The sequence below is a fragment of the Balaenoptera acutorostrata genome, chromosome 8, assembly GCF_949987535.1.
Source record: "Balaenoptera acutorostrata chromosome 8, mBalAcu1.1, whole genome shotgun sequence".
NCBI lineage: Eukaryota > Metazoa > Chordata > Mammalia > Artiodactyla > Balaenopteridae > Balaenoptera > Balaenoptera acutorostrata.
Window position 1 is genome coordinate 19,876,313 of NC_080071.1, and position 25,083 is coordinate 19,901,395.

Genomic DNA, 25,083 nt, shown 5'->3' on the forward strand with positions numbered 1-25,083 from the left:
CAATTTAACTCACAAGGTTTAAGAATTTATCCCATCAAGTACCCTTCTAGGTTTAACCATTAAATACTTGATCTCGCTTATAAAAACATCTCTTTTTATTAAAAAATTTCTTTTATTATTGAACCCTATTTGCTTATCAGACTTTAACCTTTTCTATATACTTTAAGGTCCTCACCATAACTTCAAAAATTATGTAACATGATCTTGTATCAGTATTTTACATTTTTCTGTCTCCTCCCTTTCTGGCTAACATTTCTGGCCATGGACGCTCTTAGTAGCCTCTCCTACCGTTTATTTCTTCTTTTGTGAGTGCAAAATTGATTAAGTATGTCTATTAAAAATGCAGCCTGCGCGACTGGAGCCTGTGCTCCGCAACAAGAGAGGCCGCGATAGTGAGAGGCCCGCGCACCGCGATGAAGAGTGGCCCCCGCTTGCCACAACTAGAGAAAGCCCTCGCACAGAAACAAAGACCCAACACAGACAAAAAATAAATAAATAAATAAAAGCTTTCATCATTAAAAAAAAATTATGATTTAAAAAAAACTGTACTATATATTAAGAGAGTAAATTTGGCTTGGACTGAGTCTACAAAGACCAAGGTACATTTATGTTTGTAGGGACTCTGAGATAGCAATTTAGGGCTCATTTTATGAGGAAACAGTTTCAGAGGAGGACTGAAATCCATATTGACTATAATACGGAGAAGATTCCACATAAACTACAAGGTTGATGTGAAATCTCACCCAGCTTCGAGTTTCGGTGACAGATTGCTGGGCATCAGATTCAGGTTGTCTCCTTCCTTGTAAAGAAGGAAAGGTATTCCACTCAGACATCAGAGTCTTATGTTCCACTTTCCTCCCTACACGCTCAACATAGAGATGAGCATTTATGAAGCAGAACTGTTTCAGAAACTATGACATCACAGCTCCTTTCAGAAAAGGATGTCAGGAGCTGTTCACCTGCTCATGACCACCAAGAGAGATCTGGTCAGCCAAGCCACCCCCAAGGTAGACATCACCTTGCTCACTTTCCCGAAAACATCCATCCTCCTTGTAGATTCCAAAAGGCCACGCCTTTCTCCTCCTCACCAGAGGGACCTCCCTTGTCACCCACTGTTGGAAGAGCAGGAGGAAAGCCTTGTGGCTACTTACATCTTTAACCCACACAGAATCAGGACAATACTAGCAAAAACCCTTGATCTAGAAATAGAGAAGTCCACGAGAACCTTTAGTGGGCAGCTGGGCCGTGATGTTCCTGTTACACCAGTCCCCTTGGCAGCACTCCACAGCTTGGCCAGGTGACGGCGGGGTCTTACAGGTCATCTTCCCCTGCTCATAGACCTGGAAGCAGCCTTTCTGGTAGATGTGGAAGCCATCGTTTATGCTCAGCGAGGAAAAGCACTGCTGGCCTTCACAGTGGTCCTCATTTCCACAGGAGAGGCCTTCACACACACACATGTAAAGTCTGGGGTTAACCTTGGGCTTCTCATCTGCAAAGGGAAGAGAGGAAGGAAAACAAAAAAATCACCGCATGGGTTTTAACCCCACTGGGGGAAAGATACAGTCTCTCCAAGACCATTACAAACACGTTAACCAAAGTCAGGTGAAGTATCACCACTGGCCATGATTTCCATATTTCTGTTATCTTGTAACTCTCAGCTGACCAACCACCAAATAATAATCACTTCTCAAGATATGAATGTGTTTATATAAGCTGGGTACAAAGAATGGTTATCATCTGTCCACAGGTTTCTGAAAATGAACTTCTCCCACTGTGGTTTTCATGGTATCTCTGGTCTGATGGGCTCTCACATCCCGATTCTTGAACCAAAATAAAATGTTTTACCAGAACATAATGCTCATCACCTTTATTTTGTGTTTTAAAAAAAGGCTCCTAAATATATGGCAGCTGTTAATACCAGCTCCCGTAGCTCCACACGAACCTCCATCAACTACTAATACAGGATTGCTGACATTGCTGCTGTCACCTGTCTGCTTCAGAGATACATCAGTATAGTAAGAGTTCACAAGGATGCACAGTCTATACTTACATATCCATATTATCAATATTTTCAGCTAAACGTCTAGATTAATTTTTCAGTAGTAGAACACTTAAGTTTTTACATTAATTACGAGATTAAACACTGCTTAAACATTTTCAACTGGCAGAAACAAGTTGGCACCAATTATTGAGGGTGAGGGCACAAAAAGACAAAGGGAATAAAACAATGTTTGAACAGAAAGGTAACAGGTGGGACCAAAGGAATAGCCCACACAGGTGGTGGGTCCAAGGTGCAAGATACATCATCAGTGAATCACACCTAACCAGACCTCCTAATTGCCTCTTTCTGAAAACACTCATTTGCAGTTTCATCTTTCAAATCACTCTTTCTTTTCCCCTCCTTTGTTAGAATAATTAGTTCAGACTTGCTGGTCCCAACAGTTTCCACCAGTGGGGAAGGAAAGTGAAGACAGAATGTAAACAGCCAAGTCCTAGAGGCCACTGATTAGCTTGATGAGACCACTTTCACCAAAGCACTGTTCATATAAAGAGTCAGCTTTCAAAACTCCCTCCGAAGGTCTACAGCACAGACAGGCTGCCTTCTAATCCCCGAACCCTCTGTAGCAGGTCTGTGAGAGAACTGCTTCTTTCTTAAAATAACAGGTTGGATGGCTGTGCTTTCAAGAGGAGACCTTAAGGTAAGGTCTTTGAAAATGTCAAGTTCATTTACACAGATTTGTGTGGGTGTGTGTAGAGGTGTGGGTTATCTCAAAAAGAGAAAAAGCATTCTTCATCTTTCTTCTTCCCTCTTCAAAGGAGTGAAAAATAGTTCACTGCCCACTGTAATGTGGGTGCCTTGTCCCACAGAGTAAGGGCATGCAGACACACAGACACAAGCCTTCTATTTATAATTGACTTGCTAGGTCTTTTGAAAACCACAAGGGGCTCATCCAAGAGCAAAGACATGCCCGAAAGCAGAAAATCCAAAATAGCCGCTGACAGTGTATGTATGTCACCAGACTCACCCCCGAGGATCAAGAGCCCGCAGACATTTTTAATGAGCAATAACTTTAATGAGCCAAGGGACAGTCTTTATTTCTCCCTGCCTAGAGAAATCCAAGAGAAATTCCAGCACCAATCTATTTCTATGAGGATGAGAAACATATATATCTGTTGACATAATCCAGCAAAAAGTTTACACTTGCCAAAAGCAAGTTGAAAGATAATATTTCTAGGGAGTCTAGACATGCTTGCCACTCTCAAATGGCACAAAGCTGGGTTGAGAGTTGCCAACTATGCTGCCCAACAGGTGATGATTCTTTGGAGGGAAATGGATGGGTGGGGTGAGGGGCAGAGTTAGTGGTGTCATATTGGTTTGTGATCACAGCAGCGAATTAAAAAGACCATATTCAAAAACTGCAGGGGCTTCCCTGGTGGCACAGTGGTTGAGAATCTGCCTGCTAATGCAGGGGACACGGGTTCGAGCCCTGGTCTGGGAAGATCCCACATGCCGCGGAGCAATAGGCCCGTGAGCCACAATTACCGAGCCTGCGCATCTGGAGCCTGTGCTCCGCAACAAGAGAGGCCGCGATAGTGAGAGGCCCGCGCACCACGATGAAGACTGGCCCCCACTTGCCGCAACTAGAGAAAGCCCTCGCACAGAAACGAAGACCCAACACAGCCATAAATTAATTAATTAATTAATTAATTAATTTTTTTTAAAAAACTGGGCAATAAGGCAATTTATGTAAATTTGAAACACAAACATGTATTTCAAAACCCTAAGTAATTTTTAAAGGTCATTGATATCCAAAAATACATACTTAACACATTAAGGAGGTTGTACCTATTGATGCTGGGTTGGGGAGGTGGGGTTAGTGTTAGGATGAAGGGGTAAAGTGAGAATAATATAGGAGAGGGGCTGATCACAGGCTGATAATGAATTGAGGAGTACGAATCACTCCCTCGCTGCACCACCTACGGTCCCCCAGGAACAACAGCAAACAGTAACTGTAGACCATACAGGGTTCACTCATCACTGATCCTATGGGAATGGATGGTCCAGGGTACCAAAGAATTAATGACACTCTGTGGTTCAAATAAAAAATTGTCAATTAAAAAAAATAAAATAACAACAATAATAATTTCCCTGGTGTGCCCTCAGAGTGAACTCTGCTCTTAAAGCTCCAGCCCAAACTGAACTCTAGGTGCACAGGTGCAAGAGGCCTACTGCCTTTCCAAGGTCTCTAGCTTTTGAAAGGATGTGGGGACTGTCTGACAGATGTTTAAACTGTAGCCTAGAGAATTTTGCCAGAATTGAGCAGCCTCAAGTAAATACCATCTTTAGTAAGATTCAACCCACTACAGGCAACTCTGCAGCGCATCCAGGCATAACGAGGTATAGATCTTAATCAGATCTCATCCTGTGGGGTCCTAAACTAAGTCGAAAACCAAGGTTTTCATATCTTCCCCACCACAATCAGGAAAAAGGGGAAAAGAGGAAGAAAGACAGCTCAATAATATGTAATAATTAACTCAATCCCTGCTATGGAGGGACCATAAGCCCAGTTCAGCAGTTAGCAAACGGGAAAGTACAAAACCTTCAACAACTTCGCTTCCTATTTTGCTTTTCACCAACATTTAATCTTCTTGAATTTGTATATTCCCATATAACTGATTAGCAGAGCCCTTCGTGCATCAATTCTTTTATATACAGCCAGATATAAATGAAGACCCTAAATTCACGAGAATGACCCCATACACCCATGCACATGTCTGCACATACGCACACACTTCAGTTAAACGCCACTTTGGCAATTTCATCCGACAGAGTGGATTAGTCGAAGAGATGCCAAAAGGATTTTCTAAGCTAGGATTACTAATTCAACAAAGCAGGTTAAAAGCAAGGTAGTAACATTTTCAGATCTTAATATCCACAAGTCTAAGGAACACGGCAGGCCCCCCAAATGCCTATGACGCACTGTTTTGGTCTTGTTAAAATTTAGGAATAACCATAGCATGTGTGGGCCTGTGATATCTTATTTGGGGTAGCCTGGTGGGTCGGGGAGGTGTGAGAATTATCACAAAGCTTTTTTAGGGCCCCAAGCAAGGGTCTGTGGACCTCTAATCTCTCAGACCAGGATATAAATACTCTACACATCAGGGAACGCCGAGGAAGGATAATCACCTTCTGTGACTGATTTTCAACAGTCCAGCCAGGAAGCACCGCATCTGATATGAAGCATTTTACACTTGCCTGTGCTAATAACTAGGAAGTGCCCTGGCAGAAGGCAGCCAGTCTACTCTACCTAATTGACACTCATTTAAATAATGCAGTAACTGAAACATCAAGCCAGAGGTATTCCCTGTGTGCGGAGCTCACCCACACTGTCTGTTCTAAAGGCACCTCCCGGCAGTACTCAGTGGCCTGGCTGGCACCCTGTGCCCTCTGCAACCCCAGAACCAGGCCCGTGTGAACACACTCGCAGCCCGCCTTTGGCTGAGAGCAGCAGGGAGTCCTCGGCACCACCTGGAAGGAGCCAGGGCTGGCTCTGCAGCCAGAGGTACAGGCTCGGAATCCCAGGGGTTCACCGCAGCCAAAACTTTTAAAAGATTTTTCTTGTTCTGGGCGATACTCACACGCTCACCATCTGGACACCCCTACCCTCACAGCCTAATCCTAAACTGGCAGAGGAAGAGGCAGAGCAAAGAGCATCGAGGACTTTTTAAGACTGTCCACAGTTTGGGATAATCTCATGCCTCGTAGTAAACGTACCCGCATTGATGTCTTAAGTGGGACTGGAGCAATCTGGGCGCAAGCTACAAACGGCTCTCCATGCTCTCCCGCCCACCTGCCCAGTCGTACGCTCCAGAATACTCTAAGGCATCTAAACTGATTATCATTCTAGATGGTGAACAAAACCCCATGTTTCCCACTAAAGTCCTTGACAGAAAAGACAAATGAGAAAATGGTCCAAGTCAACCAGCCTGTAGCCGTGATCCCAGGAGTCAGCAAAAGAAACAGGCTGAATCTCTTGTAGGCTCAACTCAAAGCAGCACAAATAATAGGCAGTTATTAGACTACTGCTATAAAAGTCCAATAGCTCAGAACTTTACAGGCTAAAAAAGGAACCCCAAACATCCCTGGACTCTTTCCAACAGCATAAACGATTCATTCATTTGAAATGACAGCTTATATTAGGCTCATAGATATGGGAGTCCTTCCATCAGCTCCTAATCCGAGAGTGCAGTGTGGCACCTCTCCAGAATCTGAAAGCATCTGAGATCTCTGGCATTAAACAAAGGCTTACGGAAGGATTTTGCAATGCCAGGTATCACTGCCAGCAAGCCTGCTCCTAAGACGGAAACACAAAGGTCTGTCCGGAATGCCTAGTGAAGGGCATTTGATGGCCTGGCAAGAAGGCAGGCTATACGCCCAGAAATAAAAGACACCCAAGTACCTAAATGCTCTCATTATAATAAAACATCCACTTGGAGAAACCAAATTTTTTTTTTTTTCCTGATCAGAGAAATTGATACTTGGTAAAGCTGTAAAAGCCAAGAAGCAAATATGTTCCAGGAGTTAAGAGAGAGAATAGAGGCATTTGAATAGGATCACATACAAATTAGAATAATGACAACAAAAAATGACGGTAGGGTTTCCACGATTTTGAACTCATGATGCCTCCACTCCAGATGTGTTCTTCCTCCAGTGTTCCCCCACTGAGCTGACCAGACTCACCCCCACTCAGATGAACAAGCTTGATTCCATGACCCTAAAAAAGGAGATACAGAGAATTCCCTGACAGTCCAGTGGTTAGGACTCGATGCTTTCACTGCCGTGGCCCAGGTTCAATCCCTGGTCAGGGGAGTAAGATCCCTCAAGCTGCGCAAGCTGCCAAAAAAAAAAAAAAAAGGGACACACAGTGGTCACCCCGGCCTGCAAAAGCCCTGGTTGACCTGCTTTCTGCCTCTTCAGCTTCCCCTCAGATCCCCTCAGTTCTGGGAAGGGCTCCTCCTGCTTCAGGAGCTCAGGTCTGTTAGGTGTGGCATTCCCTCCACGTGGGATGCCGGCTCCCTCCCTGCCGACGCCCCCATCCACCCAGTGAGTGCCCATCTTCCCCTCAGATCTCACCTCACCTGTTACCTCCTCAGGGAAGCGTTTGTTCACACACCCAAACGTAAAGCAGGAGCCGCCTGTCTGCGCTCACATACGTGTGTCTGCACGGCTGCTGGCCGCCCGAGTCTTCCCTGCAGACTGTGAGCCCCGTGAGGGGAGGGACTGAGCCTGCTTTGCTCACTGAGCCTGTTATGCTCCCCACCGCCGCCTCAGCACTTGGCAGGAGGACAAGCCTGATGAGCGTTTGTTTCAGAATGAATTTTCTCTTCACAGACAGGATTTAGAGGTGGGAAGAGACATGATGCTGGTTTTCAGAGAAGACTGAGCCTATAAAGTCTTTAAACGTCAGCAGAGATCGTCAGGCAAGGCTTAGTCACCGAGCCAGCGTGTCTGTGCAAACCCCTTCTCCCTACAGGAGCTCGCCACAGCGTCACACCTGCTCACCTCCTCGGGCTTACAAGTGTGGAAAATTAGTACTTTCTGTGGTGTGGTAGGTTTTGTGTTTGCTTGTTTGTGTGTTGGAAGAAAGAGGTAAAATGCAAGAGTTCCAAAAACAAGGCATAATTTAATACAGCAATAGAACAGCAAGGCTTTTATGGGAGGTCCTTCCTTGGATGGCTGATTTGAGGACTTCTGGCTACTAGGATTCTACGGTGATGAGGATGACCAAAACACAACGAGCGCCTTGGCTTCAGCCAGTTTAGGGAGGTCCTGCAGGACTTGCCTGCTCAGCAGGGAAAAAGAGACCCCTGGTCTCTGCTGCCCTTTTTCTCCTATCAGTGAAAACAATGGCATTTTCAGCAGGGAGTGAGGAAGAGTGAATTACATCATTTTCCCCTTCTTGCTTTGCTGAAGGTGATAAGGATTCCTAAGTCACCCTGCATTTGAACTGCTGAAGCTGAGAGGGGGGGAAAAAAAAAAAAAAGAATTCCATCTGTTTATTTTGTGGCTGGGCTGACTCCTGGTCTCTGAAATAATCCCTGTAAGTTAAGCCGATTGCAGCAGCCTCACCTTCTATTTCAAAGCCAAAAACTCAGTCTGTGTTTAAATGACTAACAAGTTAAAGAGCACTGTGGGGTATGACGTAAGACGAGGCGGCTCTCTCTCTTCCATGCTTTTTATGACTCCCTGAACATAGCAAAGACGTAGCTTTAACACATGTGCCATGTCTGTGAAGCGACTCCTTCATCAGGGGGGACATAAGGACCCCTTTCTTCATTTTGTCTTCAAACTTCTTGAATCGTCGCTTCAGAGAAACAGATGATTACGAGGCCTAATGAAAAGCACCCCACCGCAGCCCACCCCACATAGTAGTGACAATTCTTGCATCTGAGTGAAGCTCTACTTGTTGGGAGAGTAACAGAGAGGACCACAGACTGAAGAAGGGGAAGAAAGCTGAGGAAGTATAAACATTTCAGAGAAGTCATGCCTTGTTCAGATTCAGGAGAGCCAGTGATGTGGTACCAATCTACAGCATGTCTGAGGCTAGAAGCTCCGATCACAGTGTGGGAAAAGGTGTTCCTGACTCTTTCTGGTTGTCTCCGCCTCCTCCCGGGGTATCCGGGGAGTGCACACCTGCCCCAGCAAGGGTTTCCTACCCAGGCTCTGCACTGAAAATTCTGGTTTCACAGGACACCCTAAACGAGGGCTCTACACGGGAACGCACAGCAGAGAAGGCCCAGCTCGCACTTCTGTTTCTCCTCCACTGCCCTGCGCGACCTTTTTCTCTGGGAATCAGGGACAGAACCTCCAAGGCTGCCAACCTTTGCTCTGCTTACCCTCCGCCAGCCGCCACCACATCCGCACACCCTTTCCGGAAGCTTTCAAATCACAGAGATAAACCCTTCAAAAGATGGGCACAGCTCCAATTTGTTAACAACAGCCTTAGAATGCCAGCCTCTAGGCATCGTGGAACCCAGAGCTCAAGGCGAAAACGTCTAGAATTAGTTAAATTCAGCTAAATTCTTCCTCTCTAGCTCCCTACCCTACCCCATCCCAGAGAAGAGCGCAGAGGGAACAAGGTAATTTCTAGACTATTTTCTTTCCAGCCCAAATGAAGCCAAAGAGATCAAGATATCCAAGGGTGAAAAACTAGGGCAGAGCCCAAGCCTCTGATATTGCTGCTTCCCTATCTCCCAATTTCCCAGTCATGTCCCAAGGCCCTACTGGGTCCACATCTCCATGAAAGGTCAAAGAAAGAAGGAATCCCATGTCTTCAGTCCCATGAATACATGCCTTGTGCATCTGTATTCCAGCCTTTATAACTTGATCTTTGTCTTGCCTATCTTCTTTACCCCATCAGTCTAATTAATATGGTTCACAAGAATTCATTAACTCCCAAATTCAACACACTTAAGATTGGCTTCCTCATCCGAGACTAAAGATCCTACAGTCACCATAAGACAGTTGAGTGCAGGTCATTTTGAGCTTATTCTTTTTCACCCCGGAGCCCACAGAAAGGCTCCGGGTGCCTACACTCAAGGTAGAAACAGAAAGACTTTCTTCAGAATGCTGTGAACCAGAACTGGCTTTTTAAACACACATGCCCTCCCCCCACGCCCCAGTCTCTGTGGCTCAGCACACCATTCCCAGCTTCCACAATAATCTTGGACCTTGGCAGAAGAAAGGCAGCTAAATCTGAGACGTGTCACGAGGCCACTGGCTGAGGGGCAAGAAATCTAAACACAAAGCGAGGCGAGAGCAACAGGCCAGAGTTTCCACAGACTCCCTTTTGGCTCCTGTGGCTGCAGAGCACTGACGGCCTAAAGATAACCCAAGACTCTAAGAAGGGTCACTTTTAAATAGTAGCTTGAGTACCACCAGTCATTTCAGAAGTACTTCCTTCCAGAGCCTGCTTCCATCCACATCGGTGTGCCAAGCCTGCCCAACGATGGCAAGCCCGCAGCAGAGATGAAAGCCCGGAAGGACGTGGAAAGAGTCCCAAAGGGAAACAGACAGCTCCTAACATGTTGATTCTGTTCTGTGCCCACATTTGGACTGCTGAGAAAGAATGATCTAGCAAAGAGGCACCTTGTGGAAGTGATCTACTGACAGTCACTGGGGATTAGAGAGCAGGTAGAAAATCAAACAAAATAGTTTTAACTCAACGCCTCCCCTCTCCAAATCTGAGGCAGGGCACACCACGATGGCTACCGTCTAGGAGTGTTTGAGGAAAGCCTTTCCCTCCAAGAGAAAACGTATACCTCTCAGTCTGTTTGTCGGACCCCAGTTTGGCTGAGCACAGAGAACGGTATGGCCTCTTCAGCACATACTGCGCATATGCAAGCACGGTGGCCACCGGCTAACCACAGAAGTGCCCAGTGGAACTGCTCAGAGGAGCCTGCTGCTTTTTCGTTTCCTTTTACGCCAGGGCCAAAGTTCCCAGGATCTTCCTAAGAACCCCTGAGATCCGCTCAGCCCCTCACCTATCCACCCAGGGAGCCCACACTGTCCCAAATGGCCGTCGGCCAGGGGCTGGTCTACAAGGGACAGGTGTGCAGTGGGCTATTTTCAGTTGCTATCTGCTCAGATGCGAGCTGCACATGCTCAGTAGGCAGGCAAGTTTTGGTTGCCTTTCAAACTCCGGGCAGCCAGGAGACATGCACCTTTCACAGCTGCCCGGGCAACCAGCTGCCCAGTCCTCTTCCCAGGACGGGGGCAATGAAAACAGCGCAACCTGGCCTGCCACCATGCCAGCGAGCAAGCTGCACCTCTCATGTCACTGCCTGGGTTATTCTGAGCTGGGCTTATTGACACTCCATGGCAACACAGGAACAAAGGACCAGCTAGAGGGATTTAAATGTCTTGCAAAAGTTGCTAGGAAAGTCAGCAGCTCAGCCTTCTGTTTTCATAACGGAAATTAGTATTGGATTATTGTCGTTCGCTGCTGCTGTTTTTATTTGTGAGCTACCTGCAACAAAGGTCTTCTCTTGGAACTAAGGGTTTTGTTTTTGTTTTGTTTTTGTTTTGTTGGCCACCATCAAGTTGCTATAGTTGGGATGCCTTTGAAAAGGCAGCATGTGGGCCTGTCTGCCCCGACCCTGCAGGAGGACTAGTTTTTCCCGTCCCTTCACCTCTAATCTTGCTGTAGCCTGCGATCCACTTCTACCACAAAATTCTTCCAAGGCACACAAAGTGCGTCTAATTAATCTTTCAATAGCTCTCACTGCCCTCAGGATCGAAGACAAACGCCTCATGCACAAGGCCCTGCCAGGCTCGTAGGGCCTCAAATCTCAACCCGAATGCCTTCTGGAGGCTGCTCTGGCCATGCTGGACCACCCGGGTGGTGACCTGTATCCCCCCACTTCTCTGGGCTTGGCCCTTGCCCTGCCTAAAAAGTCCTTCTCAGTCCTTCCTTTGCTGGTCTAATGCCTGCTCATCCTCCCAAACCCTGCCTGTCCCCAGTCCCAGCCTGGTGTGCCGTGAAGGCCCTTCCGGCCGACACCCCTAGTGCTGTGCTGTAACCTTTGTCTCCTCCAACTAGACTGTGACTCTTTGACAGCAAAAACCCCTTCTAGGTATGCTGACGTCACCAGTGCCTGCCCCGTGCGCTCATGGTAATTTATCAACTGCAAGAATGTAAGATTGTCTTATCACTGATTCTCTTTTCCCCAACTTGGAATAAATTCTTTGAAAGGATGGTGTGCTTTCTTACCCTGTCCCCAGCCCAGATCAGTTCCCGGGTCTCTTATTACCTTTTCTGTATTATGATAATTATTTATTCATTCATTTGTCAAATATTCACTGAGCACCACATACATGCCAGGCACTGTCTTAGACACTAGAGAGAAAACACCACCACCAGGTCCTGGCCTCTCTCACCCTAGGTCTCACTTTGCATGGTTGGCTGCTCACCACCACCCTGTTACTGCTAAGCATGGCTCTGCGGTAGCGGCTCTTGAGAGCTGAGGGAACCCACATAGAGAAACATGGTAAAAAGGAAGAAGGCGGCTCACGATGGTGTCTGACTCTGTCTCTCTCCTGAGAAAGGCTTGATTCCTATGCATGGCCAAGAGCCTTCCTTTCAGAAGACACTCTGATTAGCAACACCATTGAATTATCAAAAATTACCCTAACCCTTTGCAAAACTGACAGCGTGAAGCATATGAACTAGGACATAATGTTAAAGATAAACACTGTGTAACTCTGCACGGCATCCTGCAGCATTACATACATCACAGGAGCCAAAGTTTAAACTGGACTGTTGGGTTTTTTTTCCTTTCTCTATCTATTCCTTATAGCTTTACCGAATGGGTGTGATTTTTTTTTTTCATTTATATTGGCTTAGTGTAAATACCAGAATTCAGAAGGTAAACAAATGCAGCAAATAATAAATAAAAGAGGCTACTCCCTGCTCCAAATCACCGTTTGAATAAAAAATATAAGCAGATGGGGGCTTCCCTGGTGGCGCAGTGGTTGAGAATCTGCCTGCTAATGCAGGGGACGTGGGTTCGAGCCCTGGTCTGGGAAGATCCCACATGCCGCGGAGCAACTACGCCCGTGAGCCACAGCTACTGAGTCTGCGCGTCTGGAGCCTGTGCTCCGCAACAAGAGAGGCCACGATAGTGAGAGGCCCGTGCACCGCGATGAAGAGTGGCCCCCACTTGCCGCAACTAGAGAAAGCCCTCACACAGAAACGAAGACCCAACACAGCCAAAAATAAATAAATAAATTAATTAATTAATTAAAAAATATATATATATAAGCAGAGGTTTTTGTTCTTGCTTTAAGGTGAATTTCACCACCCCCTTCCAAGAGGAATTTCTCATTCTGCCTCCTATTCCTTCTCTCCTTCCCACATGCCCCAAATATACATATCCTCAGAAAGTCCATGTTCCCCTCTAACCCATAACAAAGAATTAGATGCAGCATTACTGTGGATCTAGGAAACACCCAGCTCTGCAGAGCTCAGATTCAGCTGATTAGAATCAGGCAGCAGCTGTTCCAGTGTTATGACCACGGCTGAGAAGGCACATATGTAAACTTCCCTCTTCCTGTCAAATCACTGGCTTGCAGAGAGAGGATGGTCAGGCTACATGAAGTCGCAAAAATAAATATATAAATAAATAAATAAATTTTTTAAAGGTCTGGGCCAGCTTTGCTGGAGACGATCTGGGTTAGCTGTCAGAGCTTTCACCTGAGGGCAGCCAGGACTTCCCAGCAGCGAGCTCTTGGGAGCAGACTGGAGGTGTCTTTCTTAAACTGTGGGTTATGACCCATTTGTGGGTAGCGAAATTGATTTAGTGGTTCAAGACAAGGTTTCTTTCTTTCTTTCTAAATGAAATAAAACTGAATAGAATAAAAAAGAGAAGAAGCAGGAGTACATTAGCATAGTAAGAGTAATCACTCTTTCATGAAATTTTCTTTTCAGATGCATGCGGGTCATACTCCAAAATGTTTCTAAATGTAGATGCACTGGGTCTAACTCTAAAATGTTTCTTACTGTGAGTCACAGTGAAAATTTTGAAGGCTGCCCTGCCCTGTGTCTTACACTATCTTGGAACCGACATGAGTTCTGAGTAATTATGACTATTTCATACAACCATTATCTATGGAAGCTTGCCTGAGGTCATGCTGGGCTACAGAGGGAAGTTCTGGAGGACAGTTGGTAATGTTTGGGAATTACAAATTAATTTTTAAAACTTTTTATTGAAGTATAGTTGATTTACAATGTTGTGTTAGTTTCCGGTATCGAGCAAAGTGATTCAGTTATACATACATCATATTCTTTTTCATATTCTTTTTCTATTATGGTTTATTATAGGATATTGAATATATTTCCCTGTGCTATACAGTAGGACCTTGTTGTTTATCTATTTTATATATAGTAGTTTGTATCTGCTAATCCCACACTCCTAATTTATCGCTCCCTCACCCCCTTTCCCCTTTGGTAACCATAAGTTTGTTTTCTACGTCTTGAGTCTACAAATTAATTTTTAAATGTTTTGTTTTCCTTGGTGTTTACTTTTCAAGAGCAAAAGTAGCACACATGCCACCCCTACAAATCTCCTGCTTCGCCAGTTTTTCCATAAAGAGGAGATGGCATCCACCCTCTCCCCCTTGAGACCGCTCTTTATAAAACAGAAGCTGAGAAGCTATTGCACTGCCCACTCACTGTTGACCACAAGGAAACCATTTAATGAGCTAGGGCCTTGGATTTGTTTTCCCATCCGTTCAATATTTGACTCTGATTGAATTTTTAGAGTCCTCTCCACACCCTACCACTAACTCCTCTCATATAAATGCACTGAATATGAACATTTTATAATGTTCACTGGGAAAAAAAAAATTGGATGTGGCTTTAGTTTAACTACCCACAGCTGAAACAAACATTCCCCAGAAAGGAAAAGCTGAAAGGAAGCTTTGTCACAGCTCACCTTGCATCAATAATATACTCATTCTGTTAGGTGAGAAAATGTGACAATAAAGAAGCAGTATCTTAAAAGTGTACAGCTTCACCTGATATTTACATTTTAGGTCCTCATAGTGGCCAAGAGCTCAGTACATCTCATCTCTCTCCCCAACAAATCTCTCACATGATGATGTGTCAATGAAAAAGATTTGATTCTGAACAAAAGGGATAAATTATAGTAATGAGAAATGAGAGCAACAAATTTAATACTGAGACATTTCTCTTACATTCATTCACCCCTTCACGAACTTCCTGAATTCTCAATAATGAGAAATTCAAAGAAAGGCTTATTCTATTCTTCACCCCCAGTGGCAAAGAGGGGCACCTTTGTGGACCCTAACAAAAAGTCTATTGAAGTGATCTCCTTCCTTCTCTCATTGGGTAACTGGGCTGGAAAGTCTGAGTAGTGATGGCTTTGGAAATACTAGAATCAAGTCAACCCACAAAATAATTTAGTACTTAGCAATCTTCTCTCTTCTCTAAGACAGGCCAAAATCTCTTGCAACGAAACTCTGCAGAAGTCCAGCCTTCCTTGCTGCAATAAAATCTAACTATGGCTTGCAAATTTAATAAAATGTGGGTCATCTTAGCTTTGAAATATTTTTGAAGAAGCAGTATTCCACTTTAAGTTATTTGTGTCATGGTCGTCCCTGCAAATGCTCACAGGGACAAAGGTAAAACCAAACAAGCAGGTTCTGGAACAAAAATGGACTTCTCCCGGGTGGCATAATAGCAGTATTAGAGCATGATTAGTCTTATTAATGGGAAGGAAAAGGAAGGATATACGGGTAATTAGGGCTCAAGTGCTCTTCTCCGTGAGAGCAAATAAAAATCTTCCTGCAGCTGGAGTTGTATATATAATGAACATGAAAAATGAATATTAGTATGAGAGAGAAATAAAAAACACAAACCCAGGTAAAAGGGATTCATCATTTGCCATTGGAAGCTCTCACCTCAGCCTGTCAAACGGACTGGACTGAGCTGGATTCTAGATGTACCAGATGTAATATGAATGTGGATGTAGCTAATTTAGGGTACAAAAAAATACAAAATTCTGAAGAAGACTGATAATGACTGAAACTCTTGAATACCAATCCTCAAAGTATAACACACCTTTTGTTGGCTGTATAACCTTAAGCAAGAGTTTTAACCAATTCAAAAGCACATCCCCACTAACCTATCTCATTAGGGTAATGATGAGGATTATGGGAAATAATGAACATAAAACAGCCCAACATTGGGCACATATTAACCACTCAATAAATATTACCTATAAATCATCAAAGAGATAGTTCTAGTAAGCAGTATTTTCCAAACTTACTGGGTCTTTTTGGCCCCAGAGCATTTAGAATTCCACAGAAATTGAGAAATGTTCTAAAGTACACTCATACTAGTCAAACTCTGCCAAAAGTACTCTTTGGGACTTCTTATTTGACATGTTAACACTGTATCTAATCAATATTTAAAAGACATCTGGGAGTAATTGGGGAGACAAAGGGAAAGAAGCTTTCTGGTTTTTTGTTTGTTTTTAATAGACTACGAGGAGTGCAATACCCAACAAAATATATTAGAACAAAATCTCTATGACTTTATTTATGCACCAAGAATGCCATTAGCGCCACTGAAGCCCAATTAATAAGGTGCCATAGCTGCTCTGCAAACATGAAACCTGGGTCTGTTTCCTTTTAAACTTGGTAGTCTAGGGCTTCCCTGGTGGCGCAGTGGTTAAGAACCCATCGGCCAATGCAGGGGACACGGGTTCGAGCCCTGGTCCAGGAAGATCCCACATGCCGCGGAGCAACTAAGCCCGTGCGCCACAACTACTGAGCCTGAGCTCTAGAGCCCACGTGCCACAACTACTGAAGCCCGTGCACCTAGAGCCCGTGCTCCACAACAAGAGAAGCCACCACAATGAGAAGCCCGCGCACTGCAAGGAAGAGTAGCCCCTGCTCGCCGCAACTAGAGAAAGCCCGTGAGCAGCAATGAAGACCCAACGCAGCCAAAGTAATAAATAAATAAATTAAAACAAAAAAACAAACAAAAAACTTGGTAGTCTAAAGCCCTGCACTAGACAATCTATGAGGCTAATATAAAGTTTTTAGTTATTTTCCCTATTATTTACCTCTTTTGGTTAAGTATTTTGTACTCGACATTTGCTTTATGACTAAATGTTGAGTATATTACAATTAGTTCTCAGTGGTTTTTTTAAAAAACATTTTTCTAGTAAATATGCAAAAACAAAGAGTCTTTTCACAGAATATGCTATTGATAGTTAACTAGGAGTTGAGTCATTGAGGGAAGACAAGACTAAGGCCACCGCTATTAAGATCAGAGTACTCTAGGTTGTAGCACTCACTGGATATTGTTTTTTAAAAAAAAAACAAAGCTATCACAACGAAAGGATGATGTGTTCTTTTCCATATCTGTAAACATCCTAGTGCTGGTGTTATATTCAATAGCAAAACCTTAGTGGCATCCATTTCCATTTCAGCCAGACTAACTTGTTTCATTACAGATCTTCACTCTGGCATTAAGAGGTCATTTGCTGGATCCTTTGGGCAGCTTAAGAGCTTAAAGCAGGAAAAAACAACCAATGGCTGCGTTGCTAACATTGTTCCATAAATGCCCTTTTCACCTCCTCTTTCCCCATTCTTTCTCCGCTTCTCCTTCTCTATTCATATTACATTTCCACCTCAATTTCTCTTCCACTCTTTTTTTTTTTCTACCGTGCCCACACCAAGAGTCCACCAGGACAGCACAGGCAACCTGAAGGATTGTCCGACCACACAGAACTGCTACTGTACCTAGGGAAGCACACAGAATTTGGAGGGACTTCATGTCACAGCATTCTTTATTTACTTATTTTTTTACTGATCATATTATGTAGCAACTAAAAAGAGGAAAAATCCTAGCAACTTGCCTATTATGTCTCCAGACATTGTCAAGTGTCCCTTGGGGGATAAAATTAACCGCTCAGATGAGAACTACTATTAACCCACCAAATATTCCCAGCCCATTTCTTCTTAGTAATTCTTTCAACCTAGGACCCAACCTCTCTTCTGGTTAAACACCTCCTACTCCTTTAAACTTGCCACGGGGCTTCCCTGGTGGCACAGTGGTTGAGAATCTGCCTGCTAATGCAGGGGACACGGGTTCGAGCCCTGGCCTGGGAAGATCCCACATGCCGCAGAGCGGCTGGGCCCGTGAGCCACAACTGCTGAGCCTGCGCGTCTGGAGCCTGTGCTCCGCAACGAGAGAGGCTGCGACGGTGAGAGGCCCGCGCATCGCGATGAAGAGTGGCCCCTGCTTGCCACAACTGGAGAAAGCCCTCGCACAGAAACGAAGACCCAACACAGCCAAAAAAAATCAATCAATCAATCAATCAAACATATGCATCTGATTCAAGATCCTCATTAAAAAAAAAAAAAAAAAAATCTTAAAAAAAAAAAAAAAAAAACTTGCCACGCAGGATCCTTATTTCATATCTTTTTGGTACTAATTAAAATGATTGCAATATTATTGGACTGTATCAAACAACACTGCTTAGAGAAGAATATAGACTATGGATACCTAAAGTGGTTGACGATAGCGTTTTTTAATAGAAACTTAACGTAAGCTCCTTCATATAATTGTAAATTTTCATAGTAGTAAAAAGGAACAGATAAAATTCACACTTTTTATTGTCTTCAAAACCCAGTGTGTACTTTACACTTAAAGCATATCTCGGCTTGTATCAGCTGCACTTTGAGTGCTCAATATGTGGCTAGTGGCTCCCTGACTATAATACATGTCAACGAACATGGGAAGGAGGGAGGAACAGATCAAAAATTATACACCTAATATATAACAAAATAGATTTCTAGTATATCAAGCACTGATTTTTCCACAGTGTTGGCTACATTAACTTATATATGCCTCCTTGGAAACTTATCAAGTGTATAAAACTGATCACTGGGGCTTCCCTGGTGGCGCAGGGGTTGAGAGCCTGCCTGCTAATGCAGGGGACACGGGTTCGAGCCCTGGTCTGGGAAGATCCCACATGCCACGGAGCAACTAGGCCCTTGAGCCACAACTACTGAGCCTGCGCGTCTGGAGCCTGTGCTCTGCAACAAGAGAGGCCGCGATAGTGAGAGGCCCGCGCACCGCGATGAAGAGTGGCCCCCGCTTGCCGCAACTAGAGAAAGCCCTCACAGAAACGAAGACCCAACAGAGCCAAAAATAAAAATAAATAAATAAATAAATAAATTTAAAATATGGAACTCAAAAATCAAACTGTAGTGTGAAATGACTCCATGGGCAGTAGTTCATTAAAAAACAAAACAAAACAAAACAAAACTGATCACTGTACCCCCAAGAGCCTGTAAGAGGGGGATTAGTCTTACTGGCCCATCTGATCACAACAAGGCTGAGATTCACACCGTAAGCACCACTCCTCATGGAGCAACCCTTATAAAATAAAGTGCAAACTGCTCAATGCACAGTAAAATAAGAGTTTGTTTACACATCTAGACAGATTTACACCAACATGCTAAAAGCAATTACATGTAAGTGCAGGGAATTATAGGCAATTTTTATTTTCTTTTTCTCTTGATTATCTCTTGTGGACTCCACAGAGGCAGTGCCATCCCTAAGTAGCTTTTTGCAAATGGGGAGAAGGGAGGATAGTGAGAATGAGTTAGGCCCTAAAATGCCTGTGTGATCCCACACAACTACGAGTTACCCTGTGCCCCTTCAGGTTCTCACTGGCCCACCCACTAAGCATTCATTTACACGAAAACCTCTGTATAATTAATTGAACCTAATACCTAACTCTTTTATACATAAAAATACAAAGTATGTCTTACACTGTCTTAATGTATACGAAATTTTCTCAAAATACAACCACTGTGTAAATCAAGGGACAAACAGTTCTCTGTTTTGTTGGGATTCTACCAAAATTTGTTTACCAAGTCAGAAAATTCAAGCACTGCAGGCAAGATCACTTGTGATAATTAAGTCACCGATACAATACACTAGTACCAATATGTTTTCTGTTTTCTAAGACATCAAAGATTATTATATGTGTGCGTGTGTGTGTGTGTGTGTGTAGAGGTATATATTTTTATACAAACATTTGTTACTTCATTACATCTTCTAGTGTACTCATGCCCAACTACACTAGATTATATTACATTTGTCTATACATACTATTTTAATTATATGACATATTTCATTACATATTATTTTCAGAGAATTTTCTCTTCATTTCAGATAGCGAATTATATTGAATTTTTAAAATTTATGTTCATAAGAAAGGTATGGTGTGTATAAGTTGCACTCCAAGAAAATCAAGGGACATTATCAAATATGTATAAAAAGGGGATGTTCACGTGCAAAGAAAAAAGAAATCTAGACACAGATCTTATACCCTTCATAAAAATTATTCAATTAACAGATCACAGACCTAAATGTACAACACAACACTATAAAACTCCTATTAGGTAACATAGGAGAAAACCTAGATTACCTCACTGAGTATGGCAATAACTTTTTAGAGGCATGATCCATGAAAAAAATAATTAATAAGCTGGATTCCATTAAAATTAAAACTTCTGCTCTGTGAAAGATAATGTCAAAAGAATGACAAGACAAACCACAGACTGGGAGAAAATATATGCAAAAGACATATCTGATAAAGGACTGTTATCCAAAATATACCAAGAACTCTGAAAACTCAACAATAAGAAAACAAACAGCCCAAATAAAAAATGGGCCAAAGACCTTAAAGACACCTCAATAAAGATATACAGATGGCAAATAAGCACATGAAAAGATGCTCCACATCATACATCATCAGGGAAATGCAAATTAAAACAATGAGACACCACCACATACCTATAAGAACAGCCAAAATCCAGAACACTGATAACACCACATGCTGGTGAGGATGTGGAACGCTAGGAACTCTCATGCATTGCTAGTGGGAATGCAAAACGAACAGCCGCTTTGGAAGACAGCTTAGCAGTTTCTAACAGAACTAAACATACTCTACCATACAATCCAGCAATCACAATCCTTGGTGTCTACCCAAAGGAGCTGAAAACTTATATCTATACAAAAACCTGCACATGGATGTTTATAGCAGCTTTATTCATAATTACCAAAAATTGGAAGCAATCAAGATGGCCTTCAATAGGTGAATGGATAAATAAACTGTGGTACATCCAGACAATGAAACATTACTCAGCACTAAAAAGAAATGAACTATTAAGCCATGAAGAGACACGAAGGAACCTTAAATGCAAAATACTAAGTGAAAGAAGCCAATACGAAAAGGCTATATACTGTATGAATCCAACTACATGACATTCTGGAAAAGGTAAAACTATGGAGGCGGTAAAAGAATCAGTGGTTGGCAGGGGTTGCAGAGGTGGAGAGAGAGGAATAGGTGGAGCTCAGAGGACTTTTAGGGCAGTGAAATACTCTGTATGATACTATAATGATGGATACATGTCATTATACATTTGTCCAAACCCACAGGATGCACATCACCAAGAGTGAACCCTAATGTAAATTACGGACTGGGGTGATTATGATGTGTCAATGTAGGTTCATCAATTATAACAAATGTACCACTTTGGTGGGGGGGGATGTTGATAATGGGGGAGGCTATACATGTGTCGGGGCAGGGGGTATATGAGAAATCTCTGTATCTTCCTCTCAATTTTGCTGTGAACCTAAAAAACAGCTTTAAAAAAATAAAGTCTTAAAAATGGGGGGAGGGGAGGATTGCTAAGTCTGATAGGCTTAAGAACAAACTAGTTTACAGTAAGCCAAACAATACACAGTATACTCATCCTACCCCAAACAGTTGTGAGCCACTTACCTTCCATACTAGGGGAAGGGAAAGCAATCATCATTAGCACAGGAAGAATCATCACTCCATCTACCATTGTACAACTGTGGAGGGAAAAAAAGAGATATCAGTAAAACAAAAAAATTTAACTGTAGGATGACAAATTAAATTAAGCATACCATCTTCAAACTGCCGTTCAAGGCCTTTCTTACAAATCCCCCTCACATATGTTGCCTTATTTCTTAGTACATTTAAACATATACCCTTTACATGGATCTAAATAAATCATCTTAAAGAGTTAATCAGATTTACCTCCTACCGGTGGCCACTCTGAGGCAACTTTCTCTGAGTCTACCCACTTACAAAGAACTCAAAAGGGACATGAAAAATTCTCAGCTATAAGGCCAGGCATTCCTAAAGGACTTTTGGTTTGAATTTTATTTTATGCCACTGAATGCAAAATTGGCACCGAGTTAAAAACTCTAAGAAGCACGAATAGACTGTTCTAACACGATGTTAAAGATTAAGTGACTGAATAATCCAAACCAAATTACTATGTTTGAGCCTTCCTTTAAAAGGATTAGAGGTGAAGCAACCTACATCATCATACAGCCCCAAAAAAGAAAAAAAAATAAAACAAAACACAAAACTGTAACTTATCCCTCATCTATGGCAAAGCAATGTATTCTTACATTAACCTCAAATTTAACAAAGCATAGACACAATCAAGATATGAAGAAATCATATAAAATCTTAATATATGAAACTATAACAGAGAGAAAATAAGATACTTGATATAAATTTTAAGTTGATATTGCCCTAAAACTACACTGGTAGAAGCTCAATGTTCTGAGTCAAGGGGTTACAAAAAGGAACTTTTCCATCTGAATAATTCCTATAAAATTTTGGAAATATGATGACAGTTTGGCTATACTAATTCTTTATTACAAAGAATAATTTTAAAAAATTAAACCTTGAACTAGTTGCAATTTTCTGGATGGTAAAACAGAGAGAAAACGGGTAAAGTTCTTTAGTGAATAGGTTCATGTGCTATCTTACTCTTAGAGCTTCAAAGAAAAGAGCAAAAGCCCACTGCTATCTAAGCTGTTTGGAATGGACACCTTCTGACTCATCTTCTTAAAATCAGTTTTTTGGTTAGTAGTCTGACTGTTCATTCCCTGCACCTCTATTCTATCTTACCATCCCTCACTTCAATTTGTCCACAACTATATTTCAGACTAACCCTTCTCTAACAGCAAGGTGAGGGAAGGGGGTAAAGGAGAGTTTAATGGACCTTCCTTTTACATTTTTAAAAGCACATGGAACTTGAGTGACTCCCTTTCTCCTGTTGCTGTTGTTATTATTACTATTATTTCCATGTTCACATAGATCTTTTCTAGAGCAAGCCCTTGTTTGATATAAATGCAAATGCCTCACTTCACCCTGGAACCCTCATAAGCAGATACTGACCCCTGCATCACCATCTCATCTCTGTGCCTTTGAACAGAAACACACTGTTGGTTCCCTCCACCCCAGATGCCTTGAGCCTCCCCCTCCACCTCTCTCCTACCCAACTCCCTCTTCCTGTCATTCACGATCTAGCTCAAAAGGCAGATGCTTGGTGCAACACCTCTCCATCAGCAGTGATTTCAACCCCCCAGCACTGGTCTAACACCACTCCTAATCAATCATCTGTCTATGTCAATCTCCAGCACTAGCCTACTTGCCCCTAAAAGGGGTGCACACATCCAAGAGCCACACAAGACAATGCATTAAATTATGGGATGAAAATACTAAAACTTGTATCTTATAAAAACTGATTTAATCTAACAGAGTGATAAATAACTTGATCCTTTATTTGGTCTCTGTCTCAGCCCCTTATGACAGTCTACTACAAGAGGTATCTTGCAGAAGAAGTGGGAGTTACACAATGTGAAAGAGTGGACATTGTTTGCTTATAGAATACAGCCATGTGCTATACTCTTGAGGGTTTACTGAAGTGGAATTACAGGTTGTAATGGCTAGATATAATGAAATGAGCCCTCCCCAAATTGCAAGGGTTCTAAATCCATTAAAGAAACTACAGATTGAATATGTTATTAATGAAAGTACCAGAGAAGAGTAAGAAAATGGTGAAACTGATAATGGCTATTCCTAGTGGTTCTTTGTTAATCAGTTTAAAGAAAAGCAATTAACATTCAGTTCACTGTGACATGAAGCAGGCTCACCAAATTCAGAATTTAAAAATACATTAAAAACTGATTTGCAACCAGTATCATAAACAATAAACATTATCCTGAGTAGCTTGAGATTTTCGTCAATAATACAATGTCATTACCGTTAGCCATACCTCAAATATTTCATCTTAAATCTTTTTAAAATTTCTATTTTATGTATGTCTGATAACACATAGTTTAACTTTATATAAAACTTATAAGCAACATACATATTGAGGGTACACACTCAAAAAACTTTTTAACTGATGGGATATATCATTAAAAGCCTTTGAAAAGTATTGAACTATATCTCAGTCTTATCTTTGAATTCCCAGTCCTTCCTTCCTTCCTTCCTTCCTTCCTTCCTTCCTTCCTTCCTTCCTTCCTTCCCTCCTTCCTTCCTTCCCTCCCTCCTTCCTTCCTTCCTTTCCTTCCTTCCTTCCTCCCTCCCTCCCTCCCTTCCCTCAACAACTATTGAGAGCCTGCTATGTACTAGAAATTAGAAACTTAGAATGATAAAGATATACAAACATGGTCCTTACTATTATGGAACTTACACAATCTATCTATGGTGGTAGTCAAATAATCATCCAAAAGACTGCACAATTAAAAACTGGATTAAGTGTTAGGAAGAAACATGGTTAAATAAGACTGCTAACAAAACAATTTAAGATTTTTTGGAGGGTGGAGGAGCTTCCCTGGGTAGATTATATATAAATAGGAACCAGAAAGGTGAGTAGGAGGTACTACAAAAAGGATAAGAGTATGTGAGCTCTTGTGTGTGTGTGTGTGTGTGTGTGTGTGTGTGTGTGTGTGTGTGTGCACGCGTTTGTGTTGGGGTGGGGAGCACTCTGTGGTGGACACAGGAGGGCATTTAAGGAAAAAGGCACAGCTTCTCGGCTTCTACAGGGGTCCTGTGGCCAGGGGAAGCTTGGTGTTTCCTGAGGACTTAAGGCATATTTCACATGTGAAAAAAACACCAGGCTAGGACATAGAGAGCCTAGAGAGAAGAGTTATAAGGAGAGAAAACCCAAGAAGGCTGGAGAGATAGCCCCTGGCCAGAACCTGGGTAAAACATGGTAAGCCCTAGTAAGCCCCCTACTCACCTCCCTACATTCGCTGTTGTCAAGGCCCCTCTCCACCCCGTTCTCCCAGGCACACCAACTAGCCAGCTCCCTGCCTATCTCTGGACCTCTGTATATATGAAGTTCCCAGTGATTGAGCCCTTCTTTCAGGACCCAACCTGCCAAATTCCTATTCAACCTTCAAGCCTCAACTTAAATGTCACTTCCTTCTAGAAGCTTGCCTAAACCCTCATATGCCCTCATTACACTCTCATATACCACTTTGTTAATTTTTATTTATAGCACTTATCATAATTAATAATTACATATTCATATTTGAGTGTGTGCTTTTGAACATATGTCTCCCTCACTAGACTGTAAACTTCATGTTAGTAAAATCTATAGTCTATTTTGTTCATCGCTACTAGAGCCAAGTA

The 25,083-nt window shown here is 42.7% G+C and overlaps 1 protein-coding gene across 2 annotated transcripts in view; it reads right to left on the reverse strand.

Annotated features, from left to right (window-relative positions):
• The window catches only part of ACVR1 (activin A receptor type 1), a 134,496-nt gene that overhangs the window by 42,367 nt on the left and 67,046 nt on the right, over positions 1–25,083 (reverse strand). For both annotated transcript variants that reach the window (XM_057551620.1, XM_057551619.1), the window contains 2 exons: positions 21,397–21,470; positions 1,226–1,489 (listed from right to left, as the gene is read on the reverse strand). In XM_057551620.1, coding sequence (XP_057407603.1) covers positions 1,226–1,489; positions 21,397–21,463 — 331 coding nt within the window. In that variant the 5' untranslated portion in view covers positions 21,464–21,470. The remainder of the gene's footprint in view (positions 1–1,225; positions 1,490–21,396; positions 21,471–25,083) is intronic.